We start from the raw sequence: 17,697 nt of genomic DNA, 5'->3' as shown, positions 1-17,697 counted from the left end.
TTCTCCTTCTTCTCCTTCTTTTTCCTCTTCTTCTTCTTCCTCTTCTTCTTCTTCTTCTTCTTCTTCTTCTTCTTCTTCTTCTTCTTCTTCTTCTTCTTCTTCTTCTTCTTCTTCTTCTCCTTCCTTTTGCCATCACAGAAGAAGTCCGGAGTTGTAATAAGTTATTAAAAATAAAAAAGAGGTGCAATGCTCGTTAATTTGCTTCAAGCCTTTCGGAATAGTGTAAACTGCACTGCGCGTAGCTCCGTGCAATCTACCATATTCCTAAAGGCTTGAAGCTAAGCAACGTGAGCATTGAGCCTCTTCTTCATCGTCTCTGCACTCAGGGCTTATAAACCGCTCCTACTCCCTCTCTCTTGGCGAGGTGGGACTAAAAAACAGCTTACCCTTTAGTACCGGTTTGAGCCACCAACCGGTACTAAAGGTGGTGCGCTGCCTGCACAAAATTTAATTAGTGTCATTTAGCTCAAAACAAATCATTAAATGCATGAAAAATATCAAATGAAGGCAGAAATGGTTGAAAGTTGATGGCGTCGCTTTGAATGATGCATACTGAATGCACAAAAAGTCTGGAGTTGTAATAAGTTTAAAAAATGAAATGTCTTTGTAACATATGAGTTTAATTTCGTCAGAAACCTGAATACTTCGAAAGAGATTGTCCAGTTTGTAAACAAAGTGCATCCAGTTTTTGCCGTAACCCTCTCTACTTTTTTGAACAATCTATGTGGGTGAAATGATGATACCATGCCAAGTTTCAACTTTTTCAGAGTTCATTTGTAGTGCTTTTCAATTTCCAGGTCATTTAGCTCAAAACAAATCATTAAATGCATGAAAAATAGCAAATGAAGGCAGAAATGGTTGAAAGTTGATGGCGTCGCTTTGAATGATGCATACTGAATGCACAAAAAGTCTGGAGTTGTAATAAGTTTAAAAAAATGAAATGTCTTTGTAACAGATGAGTTTAATTTCGTCAGAAACCTGAATACTTCGAAAGAGATTGTCCAGTTTGTAAATGAAGTGCATCCAGTTTTTGCCGTAACCCTCTCTACTTTTTTGAAAAATCTATGTGGGTGAAATGATGATACCATGCCAAGTTTCAACTTTTTCAGAGTTCATTTGAAGTGCTTTTCAATTTCCAGGTCATTTAGCTCAAAACAAATCATTAAATGCATGAAAAATATCAAATGAAGGCAGAAATGGTTGAAAGTTGATGGCGTCGCTTTGAATGATGCATACTGAATGCACAAAAAGTCTGGAGTTGTAATAAGTTTAAAAAAATGAAATGTCTTTGTAACAGATGAGTTTAATTTCGTCAGAAACCTGAATACTTCGAAAGAGATTGTCCAGTTTGTAAACAAAGTGCATCCAGTTTTTGCCGTAACCCTCTCTACTTTTTTGAACAATCTATGTGGGTGAAATGATGATACCATGCCAAGTTTCAACTTTTTCAGAGTTCATTTGTAGTGCTTTTCAATTTCCAGGTCATTTAGTTCTCAAAACAAATCATTGAATGCATGAAAAATAGCAAATGAAGGCAGAAATGGTTGAAAGTTGATGGCGTCGCTTTGAATGGTGCATACTGAACGCAAAAAATATAAGAGCATTTACATCATGATCTTATATTTCTTTACAGTCTAAACTGTCAATATGATCTTATAACATCAAAAATACTTTGATCATCAATGATCTTTGTGTGTACAATCTGAATTGTCAATATGAGTCATCAACGATTTATAAACCGATGAAGACTCATATTGCGGCCACAAATTCTACACATAGAGTTCAATGAAGACCAAGTGCTTGTGATAGTTTGAGAAATAACATATTTAAGGTGGTAAAAGGCTTGTTAGGGGAGCGAGGTGGGACTAAAAACAGCTTGCCATAACCTCATTAGTACCGGTTCGTGGTACGAACCGGCACTAAATGGTGATGGTGGGGCCATAGCCTGACCGCAGGCTGACACATCACCTTTAGTACCGGTTTGTGGCATGAACTGGTACTAAAGGTTCGCCACGAACCGGTGCTATTGATCGCCGCCATGAACCGGTGCTATTGGTCACATTAGTGCCGGCTGAAATTCTAACCGGCACTATTGGGCTTCACGTTTGACCCTTTTTCTACTAGTGCACATATCTTATTTTACTTAACAGAGCAAGATGGAGTAACCCAAAAAAATTAACAGAGCAAGCAAATGTACTCTAAATGGCGTTCCTAAAACTTTCTATGTTTGTTATCAACATGGAGTTCCTAAAACTTTCTGGAATCAACTAATTTACAGAAGACCGCGCCCTTGTCCCAGCCTGACATGGCGGCGGCGGCGCGGCGGCGAGGAGGAGGTGGATGAGGATGAGCGGGCGCCGGCGGCGGCGTGCAAAACCACAGGCGGAGCTCCTCTCGTCGGGCTCAGGTGCGGGGAATCGTGGGAGGAGGCTGCTAGGACGGGCGCGCTCGGGCGCTCGCTCGATCTCCTCGGGAGAGGGGAGGCCGTCGGTGGCGAGCTGTGGGAGAGAGGAGGCGGTGGGAGGGTGCGGTGTGAGGAGGGAAGGAGGCATGGCTCGGGTGCGGCGCGAGGGAAGCTAGGGTTTGGACGAGTGGGTGAGACGGACGAGGGGTGAGAGAGTGAGGGGGACGAGGGCTGCCGGCGAGGGGTTATCAGCGGCCGGGGTTGGGGGAGAGGATGGAGGACGGCGGTGGCTGGGTGGTTGGGGATCGAGAGATTGAGTCGGAGGAGGAGCGAGAGGGTTGGGGGGTGGCGGCTGTGGGACGAGAGGGGGAGAGTGGATCGGGGGAGAGGAGTGGATCGGGGAAGTTAGGGTTTTGGTGAGAGCGTGAGGGGGTGAGGGCTACCATTGGATCCAGAAGCATCCGACGGTAGTTGATGCATGATCCGCGTGATATGCCTTTGGACCAATCAGAGCACACCAAACAATTTGAAGATTTTTTGACCATATAAATTGGTCATGATTGATTACATACAAATTTTTCATTTCATTTTTCAATGCTCAAAATGAGTTTTTTTAAAGACCTATCAAATATTTGTTCAAAATATGTCATATTTTGCACAAGTTTACATCTTAGATTGGCAAACAACATTGACAAAGGGAGTTTTTATTTCTTTTGCATGAAAAACAATTTTCCATTTTTTGAGTGCCCAAAATAATTTTTTTGTGAAGGACTTACCATATATTTGTTGCAAAATTGTACCAAATCAATTTTCTAAAATACTAGGCCATATATAATGCACAGTTGACCAAGTGGTTGGGTGTAAAAAGTTTTGATCCACCTCTCGTGAAAAAGACAAATTTCCGCCGATTCAGCAGGAAGCGGGTAAAATTTCAACTGCAGCTACCTCGTAGTTTGCTCCTTATTTTTTTTCAAAAATCATTTCTAGGTACATAAGTATCTATTTAATCAGAGAAACGCCAAAAAAATTCCAAGATTCAACCACTAGCTAGGAACGGTCATTCCCGCCGTTTTGACCGCATTTTGAAACGGGCATAAAAAATTCAAAAAAAAATCAAAAAATTGGGAAACCTTCGCATTGTGTCATCATATGTGGCCAAGTTCCCAGGAAAAATAACAAACTTGTAATACGGTAATTATTTTAAAAAAGTGTTCCCAAAAATGAGCTATCACCTGTGAAGATCAATGGCTTTCAAGCCAAATGATCAATCTTATGGCCACATCCATGGCATAGTTTGTTCAAATGATCTCATATTGTGCACAAGGGTGCATATTGGAATGGCAAACAATGTTGCCTAAGGAAGTTTTCATTTTCGTTGGACGAAAAAACCATTTTCCATTTTTCGAGTGCCCGAAAGGAGGTTTTTTTTTGTGAAGGAACTACCAAATAATTGTTGCAAAATTGGACGAAATCATTTTTCTAAAATACTAGGTCATATTTAATGCACAATTGACCAAATGGTTGGGTGTAAAAAGTTTTGATCCACCTCTGGTGAAAAAGACAAATTTCCGCCGATTCAGTTGGAAGCGGGTCAAATTTGAACTGTAGCTGCCTCGTAGTTTGCTCTTTATTTTTTCCAAAAATCATTTCTAGGTACATAAGTATCTTTTTAATCAGAGAAACACCAACAAAATTCCAAGATTCAACCACTAGCTAGGAACGGTCATTCCCGCTGTTTTGAGCGCATTTTGAAATGGGCATAAAAAATTCAAAAAAAATCAAAAAATTGGGAAACCTTCGCATTGTGTCATCATATGTGGCCAAGTTCCTAGGAAAAATAACAAACTTGTAATACGGCAATTATTTTAAAAAAGTGTTCTCAGAAACGAGCTATCATGTGTGGAGATCAATGGCTTTCAAGCCAAATGATCAATCTTATGGCCACATCCATGGCATAGTTTGTTCAAATGATCTCATATTGTGCACAAGGGTGCATATTGGAATGGCAAACAATGTTGCCTAAGTAAGTTTTCATTTTCTTTGGACGAAAAAACCATTTTCCATTTTTGAGTGCCCGAAAGGAGGTTTTTTTGTGAAAGAACTACCAAATAATTGTTGCAAAATTGGACCAAATCATTTTTATAAAATACTATGCCATATTTAATGCATAATTGACAAAATGGTTGGGTGTAAAATGTTTTTATCCACCTCTCGTGAAAAAGACAAATTTCCGCCGATTCAGCTGGAAGCGAGTCAAATTGGCCGCCGATTTCTGCCAACTTTGCTATTCATTTTTTCCAAAAATCATTTCTACTTACATAAGTAACTATTTAATCATAAATACATGGTTTGGTGGCGATACGTCGAGGTTTGGGTGGTGGCCGAGGGCCCCAACTCTAGAGCGCGTAAACTCGCATGCCCGCCGCGTGGTCACCGCGTGACCGTGGTGTTGCCATGTGTTCTAGGCGCCCTAGGCATGTCTAGTTGGTTGGGCACTCCCCAGGTAGGTGCTAGGAAGAAAATTACAACATAAGATTCTCACGAGGAGACCGATCGATGCTCAAACATGAATTAGCAACCAAGTGTTTGATTAGCGGTACGGGAAATGTACATGACTAATGGGCGTGAGTTTTGGCTGAGGATGATCAGTTACTAAGGAGACCGTCTTCACAAATTTTCAGCTCAAAAGGAGGAGCCTAGGTGGTACTTGCTTTGCAAACTACCACGCTGGACATGACTACGAATGTTGAAGCTCGGCTCAAAATAATAAATGGATTGAGCTGACATTTGGTGGAGGATGGTTATTTGGGCATAGGAAAGCACTGTAGAAAATGGATACTATTTGGACATGCCAAAGTAGTACTTCCTTCACAATGCTCTTCCATGGACAGAAACTTGGGAAAACTAGTGAGAGAGATTGGATGAATGAAATGAGCTCAAAATTGGTGTAGGTAAGTTAATTAGGTATGGTCATGCGCTGGTAAATTTTCAGTTCATTTCGGTAAGCCTAGCTAGTACTTACTTCACAAAGCTTCTCTCGAGGTAGAAACTTTGGAAATTTCCCGAGAAAGATTTACTAGGAAAATTGAGCTGAATATTATCATGTGGCAATGATTTGGGTATGGAAGAGTGCCCAAAAAGTTTGAGGGTAATAGGAGGGGTCTATATAACACTTGCTTTGCAACGTGCCAATTTGGCCATAAAATATAAATTGAACCTGGGATCACATAGATGATTTGACTAAGCTGCAATTTGGAGGAGGGTGATAATTTGGGCATATGAAGGAACTGTATAAATTTCATGTCATTTAGAGATATAAAAAAGGTACTTCCTTCACAATGCTTCTAGGTGGACAAAAACTTTGGAAATTTGCCAAAGAAGATTTGCTAGGAAAATGGAGCTGAATTTTGTCATGCGGTAATGATTTGGATAGAAAAGAGTGCCCAAAAATTCCGAGGGCAATCAAGAATATATAAATAGCACTTCCTTCATAAAGTGTTGTTGTGAACAAAATAGGAAAATGAATATTGTTGAATTAGTTTTGAACTAGGCAAGGAAGGATTTTTACATATTTGATGAAGATATGCCCCAAAGAATTTATGAGATTTTTTGGGGAATTTTGGGAATGATCGAAATATAGGTTGCTTCACAACCTAGGGCAAAAACTACCACATGGACATGACACATAGGCAAAACTGATGAGATGGCGCCTAGTCATCACAACCCACCACAATCTACAAGGCTATGACCATCTATATTGGTCATTAACAACTAGAAATAAGGCAGTGGACTAGCACTGTTTGCTCTGTGACCATTTCGTGTAAGGAAATTACGACCTTTCTGACCAAAATGGTCGCAATGGTTTAGTGTTTGGAGCCCCCTGAATAGCTTTTGACCAATTGGTCTAAAATGGTCATAAATTTATGACCAATTCTTCGAGGGTCACTGACAGAAGGTCATAAGTTGACATATTTCTTGTAGTGACATAGGCCGCCCCCTGCCATCTCTCCCTCCCTCCGCCCTCTCTCTCCCCTCCGCCCTTCCCCTCTCTCTCCCCTGCATCTCCCTTTCTCTCAACCCCTCTCTCTCGCTCGCCACCGCCGCCGATCTACAGGAGCTAGCCGCCGCCACCAGATCCTGGCCCCACCGCTTGAATCCGCCGCTTGCCGGAGATCATGCCACCGCCGTCGCCGGTTCCCCCTGCTCCCGTTCGCCGCTTGCCGGAGATCATGCCTGCCACCGCCGTCGCCGGTTCCCCCTGCTCCCGTGCACAACGGAGTTGGAGGGAAGGGGGCGTGGCGGTGGAGGGCCTCGAGTTATCGTGCGGGAGACAGGATACGATATGATGAAATCGTTGAGTGTGGGTTAATTCCTAAAAAGTACAGGGACTGTTTTATAAATACGCCGTGACAGTGAACCCGGAGACTCAATCCGTGCTTTATTATTAGGGAGAGATGGGTACTACATTTGTTGCAATTGTGATTTGCCGAATGATATGCAACTCTATTATGTTCCCGTCGAAGCTTCCAGGGAATAAACTCTCTTCCAACCATCAAACTTTTGATCCCTGTAGTTGAGTGGTGCCCATAGGTTGAATGGTTCGAGCCATCATCATCATCTGATAGAAGTGAACATCAAACGATCAGAATGATGCTAAAGGCCTGGGGATTTTTGCTCATCTGGTCTCTGTGAAAAGGAAGGCCATCCATGAGACAATATTCCAAAGATCGCTCTCGGCGGTTGGTGTCATAATTCTCTTCTCTAGTGACCTAAAGAGACCTAAAGCTAGTGACCAGCGCCACTAGTAGGAAAACTCAACATCTCGCTCCGCAACTGTGGTGGTCTTGCCCGACTAATGGTTTTTGATCCTGTTGATTATAGTCCTCTTTGCTCTACTTCAACGATGACAAATGATGGATGTGGTTTCGAGTTGGTTGTGACCAATCTCTTTGTTGTTTTCCCCGCTTTTCTCTACTTTAGATGTGGTGGCAGTGATGGTGGTTTCGAGTTGGTTTTAATCAGTGTCTTTCGTGTTTTATCCTTTAGTGCTCTTGCCTCTTCTTCGACGCAATCCTTCGACAAAGCAATGATTCAACATTATGCCTTTGCAATGGATGTTTCCTCTGCCATGGTGACTGTGGTTCCTATTTAACACTTTGGAAATAATCAGACCTTCATGTAAAATGCAGTGGTTTCAGCAGAAACAACATCTGCCACATGCTCCAGACGCGTTATAGAAGCTCTAATAAAACCTCCTCAACGCTCTCTGGAAATTGCTCCGCAAGATCCCAAGTAATCTTCTGATCTTCATCGGAGAAATATGCATCAACATTTAGTACCTACTTACCAACTAAAGCTCTAGCCCATATATTTAGTCTCTAAGCAGTCGTAGCTTTCCCCGTTGCACGGACAAAGTTGAGAGGCAACACGTGAATTATTGGCACAATATGTTTTGAAGATTGCACAATTTTGCCTTGGACCAGCTGCTGCATGCGCTCCCAGCATATATATCAACATGTAGTCGCCATCAACTCTGACAGTTAGTCGGATCCATACCATATAGAGGTGTTGGAACGATTAATCACATAGCAGAAACTCAATCACCCCCGCTCCTGATCCGCCCACAAGCGCAGCGCCAGAAACAAGTTGCTTAAGTTTGAGCGACTTCGAGATTGCCTTCGCTCATAAACATTTAAACAAAGCATGACTAATGCCCTTTGTTCCCACCGCACAGGACCGTCATCATGAATTGTTTTCGATGTGTGGTTGTTCAAGAACAATAAACACAAGGAATGGCATTGTGAAGACATCTCCATAGTTTTTTAATCTGTAGGGATCTAAGTCAATAGCCACGAGGCTTGGATCCTATTTAGCACGTAGTTCAGCCAATGGTGACCAAATGCGTACCCCCCCTCTCACCGCTACTTGGGCAGCCCAAGTAGCTCCTTTCTGGTTTTGGGAAAGTAACCACCCCAGACCTTTTTTTTGCGTTTTTTCCTTCGGGTTTCTGCTTTTTTTATTTTCATTCCTTCCTTTTCTCATTTTTATTTTGATGAGTATTTTATCGAAATTCATGAATATTTTTTAGATTCAACAATTTTTTTTAATCAATGAACTTTCTTGATATCTAGGAACAATTTTTTGCATCCACGTGAACATTTGTTGAATTTTCTGATTTAATAAAATCCATAAACATTCTTCTGAACCCATAAATATTTTTCAAATTTAAGAACATTTTTGAACACGCGGTCATTTATTCAAATCATGAACATTTTTTATTTCCTGATTGGTTTTCAAAATTCACAAACATTTTTTTTGCAAAATCACGAATGTTTTATGATTTTCCAAACGTTTTTTTCGAAACCATCAATATATTTCGAATTCAAAGACATTTTATGTTTTGTTCAAAATTGTTTTTTTGAATCCTGACTTGTTTTAAAGACGGAAGGAAAAAAAAAACAAAAGGGCGCGCGGTGGGAGGGAGAGGGGTGCGCGTTGGGCGTTGGCTTGTTCGCCAGCGCGTTGGGAGGGTGAGGTTCCGAACGAGAGAGACCGACCAGACACCGGATCTGGGCCGTCCAGACCTCGCCTCGCCATCCAAGACGCCCGGCCCGAGCCCGAGCCCGACCCGGCTCAGCGCCACCACTATACTCTCTCTCCCCACGCTCCATCCCCGACCCAGCGAGACCTCTCCCCCAAGCAAACCCAAATCGGCCGCCGTCCCCTCTCCTCCTCCGCCCACCCCCGCCGCCGTCGCCGCCTCCTCGCCAGATCCCGACCATGGTGAGCTCCCCCCCTCCCTCCCTCCCGCCTCCGCCCCTCCCCCTCCCCCCACCCGGCCGCCGAGCTTCCCGGGGTTCCATCCCCACCGGCCTAGGGTTTCCGATCTGATCTGTCGCGACCGCGCGCTTGACGACGGTGATTTGTGGTGTCGCAGGAGGGCAGCGGCAGCAGCCTCGACGCGGCGATCGAGTCGCTCCTGAACACGGAGAAGCAGTGCCGCCTCGCCGGAGATGTGGCCGGCACCCGGAAGGCAGCCGTCGACATCGTCGAGCTCTGCTTCAAGGACGCCGCCTGGAAGACGCTCAACGACCAGATCGTCGTCCTCTCCAAGCGGAGGGGCCAGCTCAAGCAGGTACGGCTCGCTTGAATCACCTCCCCCCTTCTTTGCTTCGTGTTCGATTGTGGCGAACTTGGGCCTGCAGCTTCGATTTAGATACTTAACCCCTAGATTTATGTGGTGGAATTATGCTCAGAGAAGCTGCTCAGAGAATTGGCTGGATTGATGCGTTCGATTTACTTCTTAGGTTGTAAGAATTGGCTGTTCGGAGAAGCTAGATAGTTTGTTTAGGGAGAAACTAGGATTTATGTAGTGGGGATATGCGTGAAGGAAGTAGGTCTCAAATATGTGCTGTTTAGCTTGATGCCTTTATGTAATGCGATGTTTGCTGCATCCGTAAAGGGTCGTGAGAAAGACATGTCATATTGCCTAGTAACATCACTCCCTTGCATTGTTGTTGTAAAACTTCATGTCTTAATGGGACCACGAGTTACGAACTCATCTCTTCTGTTTCTAGTGGACTGTTTCAGTGCCCACTATCCTGTTTTCTTTGTTTATTTACAGCACACGTATGAAATAGATCAACAGTCAAGGGAGCAAGATTAGTCATGCACCCTAATTATTATTTTTCTTCTACTCTGAGTTTATAGTAATTGTATTTATACTGTAGGTTCAGACATTGTTGAACAACATTGATGTTAGTGTTTACTTGCAGGATTTATTTGTCCTTATAGCTGTTTTTATGCCCATGTGTGCAATTTTTTTTTTGTTTGAAGTCACTTGCATACACTAACCATGACAGCGGGTTCAGTAATTATATCATTTCACTGCCTTGTTCTGGCACTTGCACAAAATTATTACTTCTGACCAATACTTTATCACAAAGCACTAAACTAAATCAGAATATGAAGTGATTGCATGGTTTGATTAACTAAATAACTGTTTTCGTACAGCTCTCTCACTCTCTCTCTCTCCAAAACAGTAAGACCTTCTTTTGTTAGACCATGTATCTTCCGCTTAATGTTCATCTCTCATATTATTTATTGATGAATTGGACAATATGCCATTAGCAGTTAAGCACTCATGGCTATGTCTGCAATTGATGTTGCCATTTGCTTTTGGTTTTGAGTTATGCACATATCTCACCTTCTTGTTCTTTATTATATGCAGGCTATTACTGCTGTGGTTCAGAAAGCGATGGAGTACATTGACGTGACACCAGACGTGGAGACACGTATTGAGCTTATCAAAACATTGAGCAGCGTTGCTGCTGGAAAAGTGAGAAGAATGACTGCTTGTTATTGTTACTTCTGTAATACTCCTTGGCTCTCATAAACTCATTCTTGAGCATGCACTGTAGATATATGTTGAGATAGAGAGAGCTAGATTGATCAAAAGACTTGCAAAAATCAAAGAGGAGCAGGGAAAGATTGATGAAGCTGCTGAAATCATGCAGGAAGTTGCTGTAAGTTTGCACGCACATTAGAATTCTTGATAAACTGTTCATCCACTATAATCATGATGTGCTTATTTTGCTGGTGCTCTTTTCCAGCAACCTTTTAACTTTTTTCTCAACTTACACTTTGATCCTCAGGTTGAAACATTTGGCTCGATGGCCAAGACAGAGAAACTTGCATTCATTCTGGAGCAGGTATGTTGCCAATTGGCAATAATAGAACTTTGAAGTGTCACAGAGAAGATTGCATTCATGAGAAACCTTTCTATGTCGTGGCTGCAGGTTCGGCTGTGCCTGGATCGTCAAGATTATGTGCGCGCACAAATTTTATCCAGGAAGATTAGCCCTAGGGTCTTTGATGCTGATACATCAAAGGACAAAAAGAAACCAAAGGACGGTGATAATATGGTTCAGGAAGCCCCTGCAGATGTACCTTCACTCTTAGAACTGAAGCGCATCTACTATGAACTGATGATTCGGTATGCAGTTCTTCTTAGTGTTTCTTAACCATGATAAGTTCAAATATCTTTTCTTGTACTCCCTCCGTCCGGAAATACTTGTCGGAGAAATGCATAAAAACGGATGTATCTTAAACTAAAATACGTATAGATACATCCATTCCTCTGACAAGTATTTCCGGACGGAGGGAGTAATATGTACTCCCTCTGTTCACTTTTGTAAGACGCTGTAGCCATTTCAGACAGCAGTGAAAACAGTTCAATGTCTGCTGTCTGAAACGTCTTATAAAAATTAACGGAGGGAGTATTAAGTTATTGCAACTTTTTTATTAGACAAAGTAAATATCATAATGTTTAGTTTACTTGATAATAACAGTAATTACGGAACATAGTGTTAATGTATGCCTGGACAATCAAGACAACATACTTAAAAAATTGTCATATACTTCAATTCTTCAACTGACATTTGTTTGTCATTACTGCAACCTGTGATCTGTTTATCATTAGAAAGCTTGTTCAAAATTCTGCCTTTTCCTGTTAGGTATCCTACATGTATCTGACTTAGGGGCTAAAGTTGTGAAGTCAAGCTATTATTGTGCTTTAGTTCCCTATTTGAACTGCTTGATAGGTGAAAATAGATTCCCAGTTTGAACTGCTTGATTGATAGTTGAATTTCTCAATCTGTTTGAGTATTTTACATATTTGGTTGTCAATCGTGATTTCTCATTGTCTCTTTTCAGCTATTACTCACATAACAATGATTACCTGGAAATCTGCCGTTGCTACAAGTCGATCTATGAAATTCCATCAATAAAAGAGGATCCAGCAAAGTGGACACCGGTAATCTCTCACTCACCTCTCTGTGATTGTATGTGTGCCTTGTGCATACCTAACTCTATCTGACTGCCTGATTCTATTTGTAGATTCTTAGGAAGATCTGTTGGTTCTTGGTGCTGGCACCTCATGATCCAATGCAGTCAAGCCTTCTCAATGCTACACTAGAGGATAAAAACCTTTCTGAGATCCCAAATTTCAGGTACCATTGCATGCCTTTGAAGTTTAGGATTTCTGATTTACACCAGACGTGCCTTACCTAATGCTCACTTATGTGTGTGTGGAAACAGATTACTACTGAAGCAAGTTGTTACCATGGAGGTGATCCAGTGGACAAAGTTGTGGGAATTCTTCAAGGATGAATACGAGAACGAGAAGAATCTCCTTGGAGGAGCTTTAGGCACCAAAGCTGCGGAGGATTTGAAGCTGAGGATCATTGAGCATGTATTGCGTTTCTTGGCTTTCACTATATGTTTATTTTGTTGTTCTTTCTTTGTGCTTGTCAATTGATCTTGGGTTCATGCTCTGTCCAGAATATCTTGGTTGTTTCGAAGTACTATTCGAGGATTACCCTGAAGAGGCTGGCGGATCTTCTTTGCCTGAGCTTGCAGGTCTGCATTTCCTAACTTCAGTTAGCTACCTTGTTTTCATTAATCCTCTGTTGTTATATAGGTATATAATGGTGTATGCACTATGTAATAACTTGTTCCAAATTGTCCTTGTACAGGAGGCAGAGAAGCATATCTCGGACATGGTGAACTCCAAGGCCCTGATTGCCAAGATTGACAGACCGATGGGGATCGTGTCCTTCCGGACGGCCCAGGACAGCAACGGGGTACTCAACTCGTGGGCGTCGAACCTGGAGAAGCTCCTGGACCTGGTGGAGAAGAGCTGCCACCAAATACACAAGGAGACGATGATCCACAAGGCGGTGTTGAAAGCCTGAAGTGAACCATTTTGAATTGGATGAATGGCCTTGTCTAGGTTCTGTGCGTAGTAGACTCTATGGATCTCTGATTTCACACTATCACTGGATGAGTAAAACTATTCTCTGCTCAAGTGAGCGTCGCCTGTTTGCTTTGGGAACTCGTGTGCGAACCGGTCTCGAAATACTGTAACCACAGGGAATGACGGATACTATTTGCTGTATTTTGCTGAATATTTTTTGCATTCTTTGGTCTCTGCTCTTGCGAACCTGGATGTATCTGCTGATCAGTGCTTAGGCCCAGTTTCTCAATGATTTGCTGGGAGACGCGCTTGTTTTGTTTTGATCGGTATCGATTTGTACCAGGCCCTTGCAGATTTTTGCTTGCTCTGTTCATGTATCGTTTACATAAAGCGTATGGGAGGTGTAAGCCCGTAACCATTTGGCCTTCTGCTTGCATCCTCATTGCATTGCAGGAGGAAAGAGCGGGCTGAGAGATGATGTGTTTTCCGTTTTGTCCGTGCCGTTGTTGGTGGCTGCTCTCTTGCGTGTAAATACAGTACTGAGCCGTATAGATATGGACCTTGGTCAGGACTTGGCATGCTTGCAGATGTGGTTGGTGTGCATGGCACCACAACTTAAATGGGTGACGACGACGGGACGGAGGGGTAAATGAGTAATTGATGTTTGCAGATGCTTGTCCAGATATTAAATGCCAGACTTTTAATACCAGCGAACATGCTCGTCTCTACATCCCGCCATCTCCAGCGGTTCGTCCCCCAGGGCGCCTAAATAGAGCGGCCTGGGGGCGTGCCGGCGCTAGTTCGGCCCCTGGGGGCGAGCTAGCTCCCAGTCACGCCCCCACGCGCCGGCCTCAGGATGCGGGAAATTCAAACTTGGTCGTTCCCGCTCTCAAAAGACGCCGCAAATCCGGCGATCGGACGTAGTCTGGCGTTACAAAAAACAGAGCGCCGCCGTCTCGGCGGGGTCGGTTCACTCGGCGGGGTTGGTTCCAGGTGTTGGCGGAGTCGGCGTGCGCGAGCTCGGCGAGGTTGGTTCCAGGTGTTGGCGGAGTCGGCGTGCGCGAGCTCGGCGGTGTCGGAGCTGCTTTGGTGCTGGGCTGCGTCGGCACGGCTTCGACACTGCTGGGCGGCGATGTAGAGGCGCTCGGGCTTGGCGTCCGTGTGGTCGTTGGCGTCGTCGGCGTCGTCGGCGTTGCCGTCGGCAGCTCGTTCAGGATGAGGCCGCGCTGCACCAGGTACCACGCCTTGAGCTTCTCCTCGTTGCTCTGGAGCATGTCCGCCCCGCCCATCAGAAAAGCCATGTCGGTGTTCCTCTTCTTCGCGGCGACGTTCGTCCGGAGCGGGTTGAGCTTGATGGCGTTGTTCTTCATTAGCGCCGACCACCGCGCCTCGGTCTTCTCTTTATGTAGAACGGCCCGGGCCTGGGCGTCGGCGAGGCAATGCTCGATGGACTCCTGCACTCGCGCGGTTGCCGCGTCGGCGTTTTTCCCTTTCTTTGACAATTTGTGGCCGTCCGGCCGCCCCTCTGACGCGCCCGGAGTCGTCGCGTCCGGCTTGTATGTCTCCTTGGCCTTGTCGAGGGCACGCCGGACTTCCGCCCACTTCTCGCACTTGTCAATGCGCTTGTAGACGTGGATGTGCTTGAAGTCGGCGTCTTGGTTGTCGCCCCGATACATGGCGAACATACGCAGCAGCTGCGCGGAGGGACGAACAGTTGGCGAACGGCGGGCGTAGGGGACGAAGATATGCGGGCGAACAGCGTGCGTACCTGATCCTCAACGCTGGCGCCGCTCTCCGGGTGAGCCGCGACTTCCTCAACGATTCCATGCCATTTGTTGCATGCCAACTGGATACGCCCCCAATGGTTCGCCATCGCCTTGGAGCCGCGCTGCATGTAGACGCCTTTGAAGTAGGGGTCGACGAGTTTCCGCTCGTCGAACTCGGCCTTGATGCGGTCCTAGTACGTCTCGAAGCTCTGGTTCGCGCCGGTGGTCGGGTCGAGGCAGATGATTTTCCATGCTTCGGCGAGGCATTCCTCCTCCTTGAACGTCCACTTGATGCGCGGTTCGCCCGACCTAGCCGCCCGCTTCTTCTTCTTCTGGCGCCCCTTCGTCGAAACAGGAGCCGGTTCCTCCTCCTCGTCGTCCTCCTCCTCCTCGGGTTCCTGCGCGTCGTCGCCATAGACGTAGCCGAGCTCGGTCTCCATGTCGCCGCTGAGGTCCACTACCTCGTCCTGGGTGGCGAACCCGGGAGACGAGGCGGCCGCGGCCGATCCTGTCACGATGATGTCGTCCATGTCGGCTCCCGTGTCGTCGGCGTCGCCGAGGTGCGAGAAGGGTAGCGGACCACGGTAGAGATGGGGCGTCGGTGTGGACGCGTAGGCGGCGGGCGGCGAGTAGTTGTATGGAGGGTACTGCACGCTGACGAAGGCGGGCGAGGGCGTGCGCCTAGCGGGGTGACCGTGAGGGAAGGTCACGTTTGGGTTGAACCCACCGTGCGCGTCGCCGTCGGCGTAGCCGGGCGACGATGAACCCCATGGAGATCCGGCGCCTTGCTGTCCCCAGGGCGCGTACTGGGCGTGACTGACGACGGGTGGATTCATCCCCGCCTGGTCAACCGATGAGGAAGACGCCGCCGCGCGCGCCGCGTTGTCGCGGGCCTTCTTGGCTATGGCCCTGTTCCGCCTGTCGGCGGTGACTACTTCGCGCCGCTAAACTTCCACCCTCCACTCGGCGTTCGACAGGCCCGGTGGCTTAGATGGCGGCACCCTTTTTTCGGCGCCGGCACGGCAAAATCGCCTGGGGAGGGCCTGTTGGGGGCGCGGCTGGAGATGCCCTTACATCCCCCTTTCTTGCATCCCCATATCCTATCTCCCAAACTGCAGCTTTCAACATTCAGGAGAAGCCATTGGATCCATCAGCACCATAGCCACAGGCCTCCAACCCTCCTTGAGGTAATTACTGCCTTTTTTCTTTCCTTCCTTCTTTATTTACTACTTCTCCATCTTTTGGGTGTGTCGGTCTGAATCCGATCATGCTTTTCGACAAGAGGGAGAATGAAACCTCTGCTTTGTTGTAGGTTATATTTTTGTTCTTTAGGTTGCACCATGATTCGAAAAGGGTTGCGTTTAGCCGATCACCACTGAGGTGGATCCAGTTTTTATTTATTTTTATTTTAGCTAATCAAGTACTTCATGCATGTGTGTATTCGTATATATGGAAATGATAAAATAATTACTGTCAAGAGGTGATTGTTTATATTTTTCTTACACGTGTTTTGTGGACCATCCAGATCTTACATCAACAGATACCATCATGAGTCCCACATCAAAGTTTATGGATCTCCGTGACATAAAGGAAATCACAAATGGTTTCTCTGACGACCTGAAGATTGGAAGTGGGAGGATTGGAACAGTTTACAGGGTACACTGAGAACAAACATATTTTCTTTCACTTTTTTTTTCTGTGTGTGTGTGTAGGAAAAGAGCTAAGCTTGCTGGTACCAAGTACTTACATTATTAGGCTTTTGTTTTTTTACACATGTTAGAACATGAGTACTCCATGCTTACCAAATTATTTCAAGTTCTAGATTTTCTCCAACTAAAACTTTTCTTTATTTTTCCTGCAAACAAAATTTTCTATATTTGACCAAGTCTTTAGCAAAAATATGCTAATATCTGCAGTATCAAATATATATAGTATGAAAATATATTTTATGATATATCTAATAAAAGTAATTGTGGATGTTGATATATTTTTACAAACTTGGTCAATTTTAGAGAAGTTTGGCTTACAGAAAAGCTAAAACTTCAAATAATTTGAAACGGAGCCACTATACATGTCCAAGTCGACGAGTCTACAACATGTTTTTCTAATTAAAATAGCGAAGATATTACACCAGAGTATTTGTTTTTGAAAGGGAGTAATCTTATTAGTTGAAAGAACATACACCGCGAATGCTTTGCCACCTGCGATGATTTATGTGTGGTTGTGATAGTAAATGAACACATAAAAAAGGTAGATGGCAGCAAAAAGAAGTAAACGGTTTTGAATAACAACAGTAGAACTAGCAAAAAAATGATCCCAAATCCATGGAACGTGGAGTCTATTTTGAAAGCTCTTATTTTGAAAAGGCTAATAAAAGACCCTAAACTTATCATGTTTAGACCCATTTAGCAACATATTGTCAATGATGCGAGGAAATTATTGTGAGTCAAAAAATGATCCTAAACAAATCATATTCTTTTTCCAATTCTGAATGGGAGGTTAACCACCCACTAAAGTTCCCTTAAAAAGGTCAGATAGTTCCAATTCCAATTATTCCAACATGGCAATATGCGTAAAATTTGCTTCCTGTCTTTTACATAAGTCTCATTGCCGTACTTAGCCCAACCCATGTGATGTTGTGTAAGACCCTGCGGCTTTAAGTTGACATATTCCATAACATAATAAATATACAATATTAATTAGTTATGTCTAACAGGGAGTTTACAACGGAGAAGAGATTGTTGTGAAACTTCTTGATGGGGAGCGACTTA

At 44.5% G+C, this 17,697-nt stretch overlaps 1 protein-coding gene across 1 annotated transcript; it reads left to right on the top strand.

Moving 5' to 3' along the window:
- Window positions 1–9,047: 9,047 nt before the first annotated feature.
- On the top strand, window positions 9,048–13,406 carry LOC119312885 (26S proteasome non-ATPase regulatory subunit 12 homolog A-like). Its single transcript, XM_037588669.1, has 11 exons — window positions 9,048–9,187; window positions 9,342–9,539; window positions 10,635–10,742; window positions 10,825–10,929; window positions 11,059–11,115; window positions 11,203–11,399; window positions 12,119–12,218; window positions 12,302–12,414; window positions 12,503–12,656; window positions 12,746–12,823; window positions 12,940–13,406. Exons 1-11 carry the CDS (start codon window positions 9,185–9,187, stop codon window positions 13,156–13,158), a joined length of 1,332 nt encoding a protein of 443 aa, XP_037444566.1. The 5' UTR covers window positions 9,048–9,184; the 3' UTR covers window positions 13,159–13,406.
- Window positions 13,407–17,697: the final 4,291 nt, after the last annotated feature.

The sequence above is a fragment of the Triticum dicoccoides genome, chromosome 5B, assembly GCF_002162155.2.
Source record: "Triticum dicoccoides isolate Atlit2015 ecotype Zavitan chromosome 5B, WEW_v2.0, whole genome shotgun sequence".
Lineage (NCBI taxonomy): Eukaryota > Viridiplantae > Streptophyta > Magnoliopsida > Poales > Poaceae > Triticum > Triticum dicoccoides.
The sequence above is the reverse complement of the archived record's forward strand: the minus strand, read 5'-3'. Positions and strand labels throughout refer to the sequence as shown.

Excerpts from the sequence above, each read along its gene's own strand:
- LOC119312885 (XM_037588669.1), top strand. Across the intron at positions 12,219-12,301 it reads ATCCAGCAAAGTGGACACCG|ATTCTTAGGAAGATCTGTTG; the intron begins GTAATCTCTCAC and ends TTCTATTTGTAG. Across the intron at positions 12,824-12,939 it reads TTCTTTGCCTGAGCTTGCAG|GAGGCAGAGAAGCATATCTC; the intron begins GTCTGCATTTCC and ends GTCCTTGTACAG.